At 40.6% G+C, this 15943-nt stretch overlaps 1 protein-coding gene across 3 annotated transcripts in view; it reads left to right on the forward strand.

The window, feature by feature from the left end:
- The window catches only part of LOC134529339 (septin-1), a 217303-nt gene that overhangs the window by 113564 nt on the left and 87796 nt on the right, over nucleotides 1–15943 (forward strand). For 2 of the 3 annotated variants that reach the window (XM_063363296.1, XM_063363297.1), the window contains exons 4-5: nucleotides 2830–2964; nucleotides 3326–3443. In XM_063363296.1, coding sequence (XP_063219366.1) covers nucleotides 2830–2964; nucleotides 3326–3443 — 253 coding nt within the window. The remainder of the gene's footprint in view (nucleotides 1–2829; nucleotides 2965–3325; nucleotides 3444–15943) is intronic. The other variant, XM_063363298.1, reaches the window with a different exon arrangement.

Here is a 15943-nt window from a genome sequence, read left to right on the forward strand (position 1 = left end):
TTTCTTTTGTCTGTTTCATTGCAGTTAGAGCCTTTTCTGATTAAATTCCAGTCAAATGATCCACTGTTTCCGTTGCTGTATGAAGATACTCTTTGTCTTTTGATGGGTATTGGTACCCGATTTTTGAAGAAGTCTGTGGTAAAAGGTATAAAGTCAGGTACTCAACTGATGAATGTCAATGCATATGATGCAAGTTTACTAAAACCCCTTAGCAACCTAGACATTGGGTTTGGTGCCAAAGCTGCATGCAAAGACATAAAAGAGGCAGAAGTACTAACTTTCAGAAATGAAGGCAAATGTTACTTTAAATATCTCTTTTCAAAGCTGGCTGAAAAGTGTCCCTTTAGAAGTAAAGCTGTAAAAGGAGCATCTTGTTTATCTCCTGACATCATGAAAAGTAGTGTGTTAAGAAACAGTCGTATCATCACTGCTTTGGAGATATTCGTATCAAGTAGACACATGGCACCACACGTAGCTGACTGCATAAAGCGAGATTACCTACTGTTATGTGAAAATGATGCTGTAAAAGAAGCTGTCAATAAATTTTACTGGAAGTCTCTAAAATTGACAACACAAACTTGTTAAAATTTTTCCAGAAATTTCTTGTAATGTTTCACGGCAATGCTGCAGTGGAGAGAGGTTTTTCTATAAATAGAGAGTGTCTGGTTAAAAACCTAACAGAAGCCTCACTTATAGCACAGAGATGCGTTTGTGATGCCATACATTTGACAGGAGGTATAAGAACATTGCTGTGACCAAAAACATGATTCTGTCTATGAGAAATGCATCTGCGAAGAGACAAGAAGCTTTGAGGGAGAGGAGCTTAAAGAAAGACGAAGCTGCAAAAGCAAAGAAAAGTGCCTTATCAGAAATTAAAGAGCTCCAAGCCACCAAATTTAGAATAATGGAACAACATAAGGAAGAGGTGAAAAATTTTGAAGAGAAAATACAGGCTTTAAAAAAACAGGCTTAAAACACTTCTCTCATGTAAATACATAAGTTATCAAATTTTATTTATTAAATATTGGATGAACTGCGAAACGTGGTTCCAAGCATCCTTATGTTTTACAGTTATTTCATTTTACTGTGCAAATTATTTAAGGGTTTCATCATCATTTTGTAAACTATTTTGAGTATTTGTTAAACATAGTGTACATTGACTTTGTTTACTGATTGTCTTAATTATATAACTAAATATAGACTGGAATAGTTTCTACCTGCAATTGAAAATACCAAGTTTAATAAGGTAAGACAAATTTTATTTAACCCATCAATTTATGCATAAATACTAAAAAAGTTTTACTTATAAGTTTATATATACATAAATCGTAAGTAAAATGTATGGTTGACACATTTTAAACCCAAAAAGGTACACAAAATATTTTGCTAAAGGGTCCTCATAAGGTCACTAAAATAATTTCCTCAAAGTCTGTAGACTTTTATATATATATATATATATATATATATATATATATATATATATATATATAAATATAATTACTAACATAGTAGAATTTTATGTCTCAGAAAACCTTCAAATGTCCTGGAAAAAACTTGGAATTTGGTTTTGCTAATAGAGTGACCACCCTGATTTGTTTTAAGCTCTGATGGAAGCAAAATAATTAGCTATGTTACATATATTTTTATTAACTGGTAACATTTTACTAGTATTCATAGAAAACCTTTAAACACCTGGAATTTGAATCTGCTAATAGAGTGGCCACCTCAGGTAATTTTAACAAAAATTTTAACTGTCAGCACATTGATATGGATAACTGCATGTTTGTAAAAAGTACAAAATGGGGGTGTAGAAAATTTACAGCTAACATGTCTCCTCAAATCAAGATTAATAGTAAATAATGAGTGGTATGATTTTGAAAATTTTGTGTAATCCATAGTTAATGTATTTCATTTTCACTTGTTAGAATTATTAAACAGTTAAGAGATTAGTATCTGCAGAAATGTTACAACTTTATACATAAGCATGCAAATATAAGATATAAATAGAATAGAATGTCCTTATACTGTTTTTTTCCTACTTAAATTGAAACAAATTTAAACATAAAACCCATAAATGTTAAGTTTATCATAATTAAAAAAAAAAATTTTTTTTGTCATAATGATAAAAAAACCTGTAAACAAGCGATTTTGAGTTTCTTTAGACCAACATAATTTTAAACACCAGCTAAAGAACTTATCAGTGTACATGTTCACAAATTTTTTAAACCCATCTTTGTGTGTTTCTGTGGGGAAAATTACAATTAAATAATATATTTTTCTTTAGTCCCTCCTTAATTAGCAGTATATTTCCATGACCCGATAAACGGAACAAATAGAAATGAATTGCTGCCATCTACTTGTAGATAATTGTTGTTTCCTTTGCACTCAGCCAGATACACATTTCTTTCCCAACCAGGTCCCTCATTGAAGGGAGAGAACACCATTAACGAAGGGGAAGCACTATGACTACTTATGATGAAAAACTTGCGATTGTCACATGAGAGAGAATCTCACTTTAGTCTGTGGCATAGTGAACTGTGTTACAGTAGGCTTATTCTGTATCTTGTAATGGAAAGTAAGCAATCAGCAAAAGGGTTTCAGTTTGATGCATAGTAACTTAATTTTTTTGCACAAGGTGTTGGTAGTTTGGCTTTTACATTTGGATTATTTGTCAAAGCAGTGCCTACTGACTTCTGAAGGAAGTTGTGCATTTGTTGTTACAAATAATACCAAGTAAGTATGTAAGAATTGATTCTATATTTTATATAAAAAAATAAATTTCATGTATATTTATCATGGTCATTGTAGATGAATTCTATTTTGTTTCAGTTTTCGTTCAATTATTCAGTACATAGATGACCAGTTTGAAAGGTTTCTACGTGATGAAAGTGGGCTGAATCGGCGAAATATTGTTGATAATAGAATTCATTGCTGCTTTTATTTTATTTCTCCTTTTGGGCATGGGTGAGTGATTTTACAACAGTTATATAATTTTTTTATTATTATTTTATTTTGTTGGTTTTGATGCCTTCATAAGACTGGCCCTAGTAAGTTATATTTTGCCAAAATCAGCCAATTGTATGTAAATTTTAGCATTGATTTCATTAATTAAATCTCCACCACACCTTCAGGGTTGCTTATTAATGTTATCCGTTGTATGATATCTAGCTCCATACTTCTATTAATTGTGTTTGATCTATGGATTTTTGTTGGTATTTGATGTGCTTAATATTTAACCTACCACCAAAAATATTTTTTCCATATTTACATATTTAATTTTGTGTGTAAGAATTCAAGTTCAATAAATGTTTTTAATTTTTTTCAGGTTGAAACCTCTAGACATTGAATTCATGAAACAGTTACACAACAAAGTCAACATTGTTCCAGTTATTGCAAAGGCAGATGTTTTAACGAAGAAAGAAATGCTTCGTCTGAAGAAACGAGTAAGTTACTTGCTGTTTGAGTAACATTGATATAAACACCAGTGATCCATTTAAAAACTATCCTTAGGAGTTTTTATTATGTAAAAACTAACAACTAATTGTAGTAATATTTAAAATAAACAATGTGTGAGAGTCTTTCAGTACTTAGCAGTGATGTGTAAACATCTTACCTCAGTAACGAGCAAACACATGTGTTCTAATGTTGTTAATGTTGCAAATAAACTTGTAATACAAAATGTGGACATAAAATTTAACATAGAATTCTTTAAAATAATGCCTAGCATGATAAATAAACTGATAGAGTAGTCTCTTTTCAAATACCAAAATTTTTGGATGACAATCTCACCTATACTTTCTGTGCCTGCTGCTAGAATTCACTACCTGAATCATAAACTTTGCTTTCCACCATCAAATGCAGATAGCAGTTAGCAGCATGAAATAACCGTAAATTTTAAACAATTAGAAACGGTTCCGATAAAACCCTGGCTTTGGTCTTTATTTTCGACAAGGAATTCTGTTAAAACATTGCCCATGTAGTTAAAATTCACTAAACAGTTAATACTTTATATAGTTTCCGCTCATGTTATAAATTATACTACTATGGCATTACTAAAATATTAACCTGAAACATTTTAAAAAACATGTTTGAAGATTTGTTTTTGCTTAAACAATTAAAATCAGCCTGTAAATACTTTCTACAAACAAACCTTAACCTTGAGTTGATTTAACATTATTATTATAAATCATAATATAATGTTATTGAAAACAAGGAAAAAATTTCTAGTGACGAGATAGGAACCACACACCCTTTGAGGTGAACAAGTGTGCGCTCTACCACTGTGCTACTAAGCCTCTTGGGAATTCAGAAGGAGAATATAAATAATAATCATTGTGATGCCAGTTTTCTTAGGTATTTTAAAACTGGTAATTACTTTTTACTGTGCCCTTTTTTAGTTTATTGAATATGTTCCATGGTAGTTTCACTATCATAAAGTTTCATTTTATACACCAATAGATATGGTATGTCCCCTAACGTTTATGAAAGTGAAACCATATGGGTTAATGATTTTACATGTGGGTCCGCCAGCCATCTTTGTCACACGTTTCCTCCTGCTAAATACTGTACTTAGAGAGCTAAGATGTTTACACAAAAAATTACTTTTGAAATATGAGTAGGCAACATTATGCAGCCTCTAGATGCTGCCATCTTTGCTGAATGCTAGGATATTGCAACTCTTTGTTTCTGCTGTGAATAACGTTTCTTTATGGCAGTACTATTCCTGTTTGCCTTTTTATCCAAATTGTGTTTCTTTTCACATTCAGAATAATGTACAGTGAAACCACTTTTTTACACTTTTCAAGTGACTATTTAAAGTTAAGTGTAAAGTAGAGCGAAAGGCTCTATTATTGCTCTAAATCATGAAATGAATGCAACTTCTTTTGAAATTTTCATGTTTTAGTGTTTAAATATATTAGAAGTCCTTATTTTTAGAATGCCATTTAATGAACGTAATAAAAAATATGCATAAAATATATTTTGTCATCGCGAAGTGAGAATCTAAATGTTCCATCTTCTGGTGTTTGTCTTACATTTAAAAATTATAACATTGCATTTTTATTTATGCTAAACCTACACAAAACACACGAAACACACAAAACAAAGTGTTTTCATACCATGAAAAATTATTTTTAGGCCTGAACTGTAAAATTGCAGAAATTCTAAGTGTAAACTAATTGTATGAAATGTAAGCTCAGAATTAATTTTCACAAGTTTTTTGCTATGTTTAAGGATTTTCAAAGGTCACTTCATGTACTTTTAAAATAATTGGCATAAAACTGACTGCAAAATACTGTTACGAACGCAGACAGGACCGCGATACGCGCCAGGTTCGGAGCTGGCTGGCTGCCTTGCACGGCCAGTGGCATCACACGCCGTGTCACGTGCCGTCCACTGATATAAGGCATGCCACGTGTGCCTGACCGAATTAAAAGGGTCATTGCTACCCCGTCCCCCCCCCCCCCCCCCCTCTCTGTCACCCCATGCATCGTCCTGTCTCTGAGTTTTATCACCTTTAGCAGCCTGGGAATGCCGGGCTTACAGAGGCCGTCCCGTAGAGTGGCACGAATAAATACCACCTTTATCAATGTTTCGGCCATTGGGTCGGCCCAGGATGACGCGACTCACCACAGCCCCTCTCGTCGGATCGAGAATGGCGCCACAGTTACTTAAGTAGCGACGCCGGCATCAGCGGCAGTTCCGAGAGTTCCGGGAATGAAGGAAAGTGCGACATCGGTGAAGAGGGTGAAAGACCACTTCAAGAGTGGCATGACACGGAGCGACAAGATGAGAGAGTGCGACTGAGTGGCGCGAGACTCTGTGTGTGGACAGGCGCGAGGTAATGGGCAAACCACTGTTAGCCTAGCTCCAGTGAAACTTGACAGACATTGAGAGATTCACAAATAAATTTTTTAAGTGCCATTGATTTGTGATCAGACATTTTTAAGTAATATTATTTATTATTAATATAAATATTAGTAATTATTAAAATTTTAAGAAAATTTAGTGGACTATCCCTTACAAACCCAGTTCCCCCACATTAAATCGTAACATTTTGATGTTAGAAAAGGGATAGTCCTAATTAATAGATTTTGTATACAATTATTTTTAACTAAAATTTTAAAAAAAATTACAAATTTAGTTAGTTGAGAATTGAGTTAGTTTATAAACTGTAGTTAATTTTGAGTGTTGTTGTAGTAGTAGTAGTAGTAGTAGTAGTAGTATTAGTAGTAGTAAAGTTAGTGTTAGTTTTAGTAGAGGTTTAGATTAGTTCAAAAGAGAAATTACAGAGTAGTCATAAGACAGTGATAAGCTGTTAGTGTATGTGGACACGAAATATGGCGGCTGAGGAACTTAAAAACATAATGGCATTTGTGGCTGAAATTAATAATAAAATTGTAGAAAAAAGAAGGGCCAAGAGGAAATAAAAAATAAAATTGAGAGTATCCAAGAGGAAATGAAGAGTGAAATGAAGAACTGCCAAGAAGAGATGAAGAATGCCATGAATACGGAGATCGAAGACATTAAGAATAACCAAGAGGCGATGAAGAGGTGTCAGGAAGATATGCGTAATGAACTCTTGGCTGCTCAAGAAGAATTAGAGAAGAAGATGGATGAAATCAGTATGCAGTTGAAAGGGAAAGTGCAGTGTTTGGAGCAACATCTAGCAGATCATGAAAAACTGACGGCACAACAACTAGTTCAACACGAGCAGGCCACCGAACGGAGAGTAGCAGCCGTAACTGAAGAGTGCCGTCAGATGATCAAGGAAGCTACATCTGTTACATAATGGAGTAATTCTTCTGGAGATGTGAAGGTGGAAGGCGCGACTGGTCACCCAAAATTCAATCCACCTACCTTTGATGCCCAATCGTCGTGGGCTTTCTACAGATAACAGTTTGAGACAGCTGCTGAAGTGAATGGTTGGGACGAGGAAGAAAAGGCTACTGCACTCGTCTTGGCCGTGCGAGGATCTCCACTAGAGTTACTGCAGACCATACTAGATCCATACCAGAAGGACTATGGAGTATTAGTAGAGACCCTTGAGTTGAAGTATGGAGACCGACACATGGGCGAGGTGTATAGAACGGCCCTGAAGACACATCAACAGAGATCTTCAGAAACACTCCAAGAATTTGAAGCAGACATCGAGCGACTCGTGCACCTCTCCTACCCAGAAGCACCAACAGAGTTCTGTCAGCAGCTAGCAACCAGTGGTTTTATAGATGGACTCCGAGATGCGGAGGTGCAGCAAACTCTTTGTTTGACCCAACACAAGAGGATCTGTGAGGCCTTGGTCCATGCCCTGGAAGTCGAGGCAGCACGCAGTGCCTCAAGAAACACAAGCATCAGGACAAGGATAGCTGGACTGGAGCCCTACAATGGAGAAAATGCCAGAAACACCACTAATGAAGTAGATATTCTCAGGGCATTGGTGAAGCTGCTGAATGACATTTGAAGTGACCAGATCAGAAGAGCAGGACACCCGGGATGCTTTGTCTGCAATGAACCAGGACACATCCAGTGGGACTGTATGACATGCAGTAAGACATTGCAGCAGGAAGATCAACAGGGAAACGAGAAGTAGCTGGTGTGAGGGGGCACAGGCCAGCTCTACAGGAAATGGTAGCCCCTAGGGTTTTTCCTGTATCTGTATTTTGTAGAGGCCATGACAATTTGTTACTGAATGGATGGGTCAATGGCAGACAGTGTTTACTTACTGTTGACACAAGGGAATCAGCATCTATAGTTTGCACAGACATTGTATGTGGAGAAAAGCTGAAGAGAACACCCATCCCATACAAAATCAAAAGAGCTACCGGAAACACTTCACCTGTGCATGACAGCTGGATTTGGAGGTAAAGATTGGAACTTGGACATTTACACATCCTTTCTTGTTGCTGATATCACCGATGAGGTAATTCTAGGAGTGGACATCATGAATCAATACATATTCGTTACTGACATGGAAGAACAGGCACTTCATATTAAAGATGAAGACGTGGCCTTGTTTACCCCCGACAAATTAGAAGTTTCTGTAATGTAAGTGGTAGTTAGAGAATCTGTTTCAATTCCAACAAACCATGAACAGATAATAGCAGCTAGGATTATGGGAGACCCTAGGGGCAATATGAGCAACTTGATAGAGCCAGATATGACATTAGGATTGAAGACACTCCTGGTCGCCCGAAGCATTGCAAGGTTCGGCGAGGTTGGGCCAGTCAGGGTGGCCAATTTAGATTCGCGAACAAGGGTATTGAAACAAGGAGACCCAATATCTAACTGTGAACCAGTCTCTTGGGTAGGCCAGTGTGAGTCTTCCTCACCTATTAGACATATCGAGCAATCACTGAACCAAAATCTAGAACATTTACTAAGGCGATGTCAAAATAATCTAACAGAGGAAGAATAGAAGATGTCACAGGTTTTTCTGGTAAGCAATCAGGATGTATTTTCCTTAGGGGATACTGACCTGGGGAGAACAAGCCTGGTCAACCATCGCATCAACACAGGTGATTCAGAGCCAATCTGACGAGCACCACGGCGGCTGTCTCTAGCAAAACAGGAGGAAGCAGAGAAGTTGATACTTAGTATGATGAAGGGTAGTGTAATAGTACCATCAGCGAGTGCTTGGGTTTCCCCAGTCATTTTAGTAGCGAATAAGGATGGCGTATTGAGGTTATGTGTGGACTACCAGAAGCTGAATGATGTCACCAAAAAAGATGGCTACCCCCTTCCACGTATTGATGACACACTTGATACACTCTCTAGCACCAGATGGTTCTCTACACTGTATCTGAAGAGTGGTTCCTGGCAAATGGAGCAGCACGATGAGGATAAGGAGGAGACTGCTTTCACGACAGGTAGTGGGTTGTTCCTGTTCACAATGTTACCATTCGGGTTATGTAATGCTCCTGCAACTTTTGAGAGGTTGATGGAACTTGTCTTGCACGGCTTGACTTGGAAAGCATGCCTAGTATACCATGGTGACATTATTGTGTTGGGAAATACAGTGAAGGAACATTTGCAAAATCTCAAGGATGTATTCGACAGGCTTCGCCATGCCCAACTTAAGTTCAGTCCTAAGAAGTGCTTCTTGTTCCAGCTTGAGGTAACATTCCTGGGGCATATTGTATAACAGGATGGAGTGTGAACATGTCCTGAGAAAATCCGGTCTGTTATAGAGTGGCCTCAACCTAAGAATAAGCATGAAGTAAGGAGTTTCTTGGGACTCTGTACCTACTATAGACAGTTTGTTCCTGGGTTCTCGACAATTGCAAAACTACTGCATCAGCTAACTGAGGACAAGAGACAATTTTTATGAACTTCAGCAGGTGAGGCTGCCGTTCGAAACCTCAAGGAATTCCCGTGCGCTAGCCCTGTACTTGCCTATCCCTGTTAACATGGAGAGTATATCCTTGACATAGTTGCAAGTGCAGATGGGTTGGGATGTGTACTTTCTCAGGTTAAAGATGGAAATGAACAAGTAATAGCATACTTCAGCAAAGTTTTGTCTAAGCCTGAATCCAACTATTGCTTCACAAGAAGAGAGCTCTTGGCTGTAGTGAAGTGTCTTCAACATTTCCACAAATATATATATATTGTTACGATCGCGCTTGGCTGCAGTGCTTGGCATCGCCACACTCGTTCGGCCTGTCTGCGCCCCCTTCCACACGCATCCTCTCCCTGGTATCTCGTGTCATACTGTCTCGCAACATCCTGACCGTCGCAGCGCGCACCTGCCTCAGATAGAGTTACTTAAAAGAGGCCGCACTGCGGAATAAAAGGATTCAGACATGTTTATCGGCGCGTTTTGTGGGAACCCGATGCTTGTTGCGTTTATCGGCGTTCTTTGAGCAGCCGCCGCGTCCTTCGAGGACTCACGACGCGTTTCTGGGCATTTCGACGGCGAAGGTCGCGCGATATCTCGGAGACATGCCCGATTGTTCTGGACGGGAACCCAAGGGCTATATAAGGAGGTTGAGCCGACCTTCGAGAGGAGTTCAGTGGGGAGTTCTCCCGCGGCGGAGTTTCCGGGTGATAGTGCCGCGGGTGCGGCAGAGTGGCGAAGTCCCTGGACGAAGGTTCCAGGGCAGGGAGTGAGTGAGTTCAGTGGAGTCGAGAGGTTCCGGGCGATAGAGTCGCGGGCGCGGCGGAGTCCCGGGCGAAGTTGCGAGTGAGTCGTCGTGTGGGATTTTGGCGAAGGGTGTGACGGCGGCGGCGGAGTGTGGCGACGGAGTCCCGCGGCGGAGACCCACGAGGGGTGCTGCGGCGAGAGTTGCGCCGGAAGTGCGGTCCAGCGAGGTGTGTGAAACGAGTGACTGGGGAATTGACCTTTTTTACGTGTAATTAATTATCTGCCAATTTAGAAGATTATTTGTAAGTGACAAGTAGTGGTAATAAATAAAACTGTGTGTGCGAAATAAAATCTATTAATTGGGCTATCCTTTACGAACCCGCGGTAAATCGTAACATTTTGGTGTCAGAAGTGGGATAGTCCTAATCAATAGATTTAGGATTCAGTTTTATTATTAGAATAGTTAAGAAATAGAATTTAGTTTTTCGAGAATAAAGTTAGTGTTTAGAATTTTAGTGAATTTAAAATTTCTAGAGTTAGTTTTAGTATACTGTAGTCAGTGTTAGTTTTGAATGTAATAGAGTTATTGTTAGTTTAATTAGAAGGTTCGGCTAGGTTATTTAGAATTAAGAACAGTATTAGAAAAAAAATTATTTAGGTTGTTTGATTAGTAAATGCTTTAGAGAGAGAGATGGCTGCTGAAGAGTTAAGTGTAGAAGATATCAGGAAGATAAGGGTTCTCCTGGAAGAAATGGTGAATGACATGAGGGCATGGAGAACCAGTATGAAGAACTCTGCGAAAGAAGTGAAGAGTGAAAATAATGAGAGTAAGGACCATCATGAAGGAACGAAGAGCGAGTCAAATAATAGCCTAGAGGAAGTGAAGAAGGGACAGGAGGAAATGAAGGATCAGGATGAAATGAAGAATGTCCAGGAAGAAATGAAGAATGAAAAGAAGACCGAAGTGAAGATAAGCCTAGAAGAGAATAACAGCCAAGAGAAGAATAGCCAAGAGAAAAACAGCGAAGAGAAGAACAGCGAACAGAAGATCGGCCAAGAGAAGATCAGCGGAGAGAAGACCAGCCAAGAGAAGACCAGCCAAGAGGAGACCAGCCAAGAGGAGACCAGCCAAGAGGAGACCAGCGAAGAGAAGGCCAGTGATGAAAAGACCAGCCAAGAGGAGACCAGCGAAGAGAAGACCAACGAAGAGAAGACCAGCGAATAGAAGTCCAGCGAAGAGAATGCCAGCGAAGAGGAGACCAGCCAAGAGGAGAACAGCGAAGGGGAAATTAGCCAAGGAGAGGAGAACAGCCAGGACATGAATATGAAAGAAGAGCTTAAAAAAAGCACAGAAGTAGTGAAGATGAGTTACAAAGTAAGGAATATTGAACAAGAAGAAATGAAGATAAACCAAAGAGAGAGGGGAAAATTCCAAGAAAAGCTGATGAAAAGCCGAGAAGAGATGTACATGAGTCAAGAAGAGATAGAGAAGTGCAAAGAAGAGACGAAGAAAGACCAAGAAGAGACACAGGAAGACCAAGAAGAGGTGAAGAAAGAACTAGAACAGGGGAAGAAAGACAGGGAAGAGAAAATGAGAACACAAGGAGTCATGAAGAGGGTACAAAGAGAAACTACGTGCAGTCCAGGCGAGAATCAGAAGAACCAAGAGGGGACGAGTAACCAAGAAGAGACGAAGAAGAGCCGGGAAGAAATGCTGTGCGAACAAGTAGCTGCGAGAGAAGAAATGGAGAGAAAAAGGGAAGAAACAAGGAAACTGTTGGAAGACAATAAGCAATGCACTCAAGAGTATCAGGTCCGTCCAAGGCATCGGTCAGCCCGTCTCGGGCAGCTGGCTGAACGACATGGGGCATCTGCGACGCAGAAGTGTCGCCGGGTGACAAGAGAAGCTACATCTAATGAGAGAGAGGGTTATCTGGTGAGACTGTACAGCCCGCGATGGAGGAAAGGCAGGAGGCCTAAACTTCGAGTAGCATGGGGACCTCCAGGAGGAGATGCATTACCTGTTCGGGACGAACAGGTTTAAGGAGGGGGCAATGTTACGATCGCGCTTGGCTGCAGTGCTTGGCATCGCCGCACTCGTTCGGCCTGTCTGCGCCCCCTTCCACACGCATCCTCTCCCTGGTATCTCGTGTCATACTGTCTCGCAACATCCTGACCGTCGCAGCGCGCACCTGCCTCAGATAGAGTTACTTAAAAGAGGCCGCACTGCGGAATAAAAGGATTCAGACATGTTTATCGGCGCGTTTTGTGGGAACCCGATGCTTGTTGCGTTTATCGGCGTTCTTTGAGCAGCCGCCGCGTCCTTCGAGGACTCACGACGCGTTTCTGGGCATTTCGACGGCGAAGGTTGCGCGATATCTCGGAGACATGCCCGATTGTTCTGGACGGGAACCCAAGGGCTATATAAGGAGGTTGAGCCGACCTTCGAGAGGAGTTCAGTGGGGAGTTCTCCCGCGGCGGAGTTTCCGGGTGATAGTGCCGCGGGTGCGGCAGAGTGGCGAAGTCCCTGGACGAAGGTTCCAGGGCAGGGAGTGAGTGAGTTCAGTGGAGTCGAGAGGTTCCGGGCGATAGAGTCGCGGGCGCAGCGGAGTCCCGGGCGAAGTTGCGAGTGAGTCGTCGTGTGGGATCTCGGCGAAGGGTGTGACGGCGGCGGCGGATTGTGGCGACGGAGTCCCGCGGCGGAGACCCACGAGGGGTGCTGCGGCGAGAGTTGCGCCGGAAGTGCGGTCCAGCGAGGTGTGTGGAACGAGTGACTGGGGAATTGACCTTTTTTACGTGTAATTAATTATCTGCCAATTTAGAAGATTATTTGTAAGTGACAAGTAGTGGTAATAAATAAAACTGTGTGTGCGAAATAAAATCTATTAATTGGGCTATCCTTTACGAACCCGCGGTATATCGTAACAATATATATATGAGGAAATTTCTTTTATGCACTGACCATGCTGCACTTAGTGGCTACTACAGTTCAAGAATCCAGAGGGACAACTTGCTAGGTGGATTGAACAGATAGAGCAGAGTGATTGTCGGATAGGACACAAGAAAGGCCGGATTCGCACCAATGCCAATGCCCTCTCCCGAAGACCTTGCATGGTAGAGTGCAACCATTGCAATAGGGCAGGGAAAAATGAGGGGATTGAAGATGTTCGACGAACGATAACTAATGGGGAACATTAATGGGATAAAGCCAGCTTGAAAGCAGTGCAACGGCATTATCTTGACCTGGTATCCATTTCATGCTGGCTAGAGAATGGTACTGGACATCTAATATGGCATGAGATTTCCATTGACCGAAGGGCTGTGAGAGCTTACTGGCTACAGTGGGATTCCTTGAGAATGGTGAATGGGCTTCTAATGAGGGCATGGGAGAGTCCAAATGGAAAAGTAGTTACAAGCAACTACTTCCAAAGATTTTAGTGGCAGAGGTGTTGAAAGAAATCCATGATGGTACCTCTTGGGTTGGTCATCTAGGGGTGAACAAAACACTAGCCAAGATCCGTCAATGCTACTATTGGTTTGAGATGTCGCCAGGATGTGGAGGCTTGGTGTAGACAATGCGAATTATGCTCTGCTAAAAAAGGGCCACAACACCGGAGTCGTGGGAAAATGAGGGCACACGATGTAGGGGCCCCTTTGAGTGAATAGCCATTGACATCACTGGACTATTTCCCAAGACTAAAAGGTGGAAAATGATATATTCTGGTAGCAATGGATTACTTCAGTAAGTGGCCAGAATCTTATGCATTTCCTAACCAGGAAGTGTCTACCATTGCAGATGCAATAGTCAACAACTTCATTTGCAGATTTGGAGTACCAATGGAGCTCCACTCAGACCAAGGCTGCAATTTCGAGTCGTCAATATTTCAGGAGATGTGTCGGTTGCTGGGAATAAATAAAACTAGAACTACAGCCCTACATCCTCAGTCCCATGGCAGGGTGGAGAGTTTCAACAGAACTCTTGAATAACACCTTGCCTTGGAATCAACACATTCAGTTCCTAATGGGATACAGGTCTGCCATCCATAACTCCACTGTGCTGACCCCTGCGAGTATTGTGTTTGGACAGAGTTGAGGCTACCCTGTGATGTCAAGTTCGGTTGTCCTTGCAGGGAGCTGACCAGCACCATTGATTATGTGAATCATCTATAGGAGCGAATGGCGCTTATACATGAAGAGGCCTGCAAAAATTTTTGATTAGCGACGAATTGAACAACGATGAGATACAACCTGATGGCTAACTCAATTGGATTTCAGGAGGGCGATTCGGCATGGCTGCACAACCTGCAATGAAGGAAGGGAAGGTGCCCTAAGCTTCAAACAGTGTGGGAAGGCCCATATGAATTCTTGAAGTGCCGAAATTATGTGCTCTACCGCATCCAGGGAAAAATAGGGGACGGATGAAAGTGGTACATTTGGACCATTAAGTATAATTATTTATTAGTAATGTAAATATTAGTAATTTATAAAACTGTAATAAAACTTAATTGGGCTATCCCTTACGAACCTAGTTCCCCCACAATTGTAACAATACGTACTGGTGACTTTTACAAACAAAAACTAGGCATTCCTGCACTTAAACTAAATAATTAAAGATATGAAGATACATAATGTAAGTTTTGTGTTGCAACATAGCACAACATAGCCATTCTTTATTATCTTGGTCTGGAAAGGGTAACATGCTAGCTAGCTGCTCTGAGTTTCTCCTCAACATGCTTGGGTGGTGTAGGGTGTTTACTGGATACTGAAAGTTCCAGATATGTCCTGAAATGTACAATTGGTCATTAAAGTCCCAGAAAAGTGATGACATTTAATGTTTTGAGCAGGTGGCAAGGTCGGAGGTTATCAGGATTTGAACCTCGCGCCAAGCCTCAGAGCTTGACCACCAGAGAGATGCTTCCCCTCCTTTTCTCCTTCCGTTAGAGCTGCATTTCCCCTCCTGCGCCTGCGCTAGAATTAGGCAAGTTGTAATAATGACGATAGCAAGGATCTGCCACTCTTCATCGTCTTGATCTCAAAGGGGCAACATGCTAGCTAGCTGATAGTATGTTAGGCCTTGTACTCGCTGTGCGAGGGTGGTGGGCTAATATAAGTAGTTTGGGCAGTTTTTTTATTTTCTGTTCTTTGGTGAAATTCACGTTTTGGCACCGCCCATGGGTGTTGGGAGTAATTTTTACTTTGTAGATTTGCTTAAAGTCTATCTTTTATTAGGCACATCCAGCCATGCGTGAAGACAATACGGACCTGCAATGTGAAATCGCTGTATTTTTTGTAATGGATTGCAAGCTTTGCACCTACTTTAGTAAAACATGATTCTGTAAGCTATTGCCTTTTTGGGTCGAGCGAGATTCAGTTTTAGTTGCCTGCCTGGTCTTGTCATGCCTCCTAATGTAAATAATTTCTTTGGAGTTACTGCACTCTCTTAAGTTTTGCTATTTACCTTGGTAGTGTCACACCTTTTTTGCAGGGGTTCAACCTTGCACAAGGCTCCTTAAGGTAGGCTAGAATGCGTAAGTGGGCATGTTACATGAGGCAAGTTCTCACTGTCAAATATCAGGTCGTATTCACAGTTTTCAAGTCAATGTTTTGTGTTAAAATGTCATATCTGGGAGAGTCTAGATACATCACAAAGATTTGCTTTTAAAAGGATCTGACACACCTTTATGAAGCATTTAAGTTTTGGTGATAAATTATGTTATGTTAATGTCAGGGCTTTTCGTCATTCCAGTTTTACTGAGTTTTGATGTGTTCAGACACATTATATTTATATATTCTTTGCTATTTTTGTCTTTCAGCAATTGAATATGGCGTTGGGTTGCCATGAGTATGACATCACTAGCAATGGTC

The sequence above is a fragment of the Bacillus rossius genome, chromosome 2 (assembly GCF_032445375.1).
Source record: "Bacillus rossius redtenbacheri isolate Brsri chromosome 2, Brsri_v3, whole genome shotgun sequence".
NCBI classification, from domain to species: domain Eukaryota; kingdom Metazoa; phylum Arthropoda; class Insecta; order Phasmatodea; family Bacillidae; genus Bacillus; species Bacillus rossius.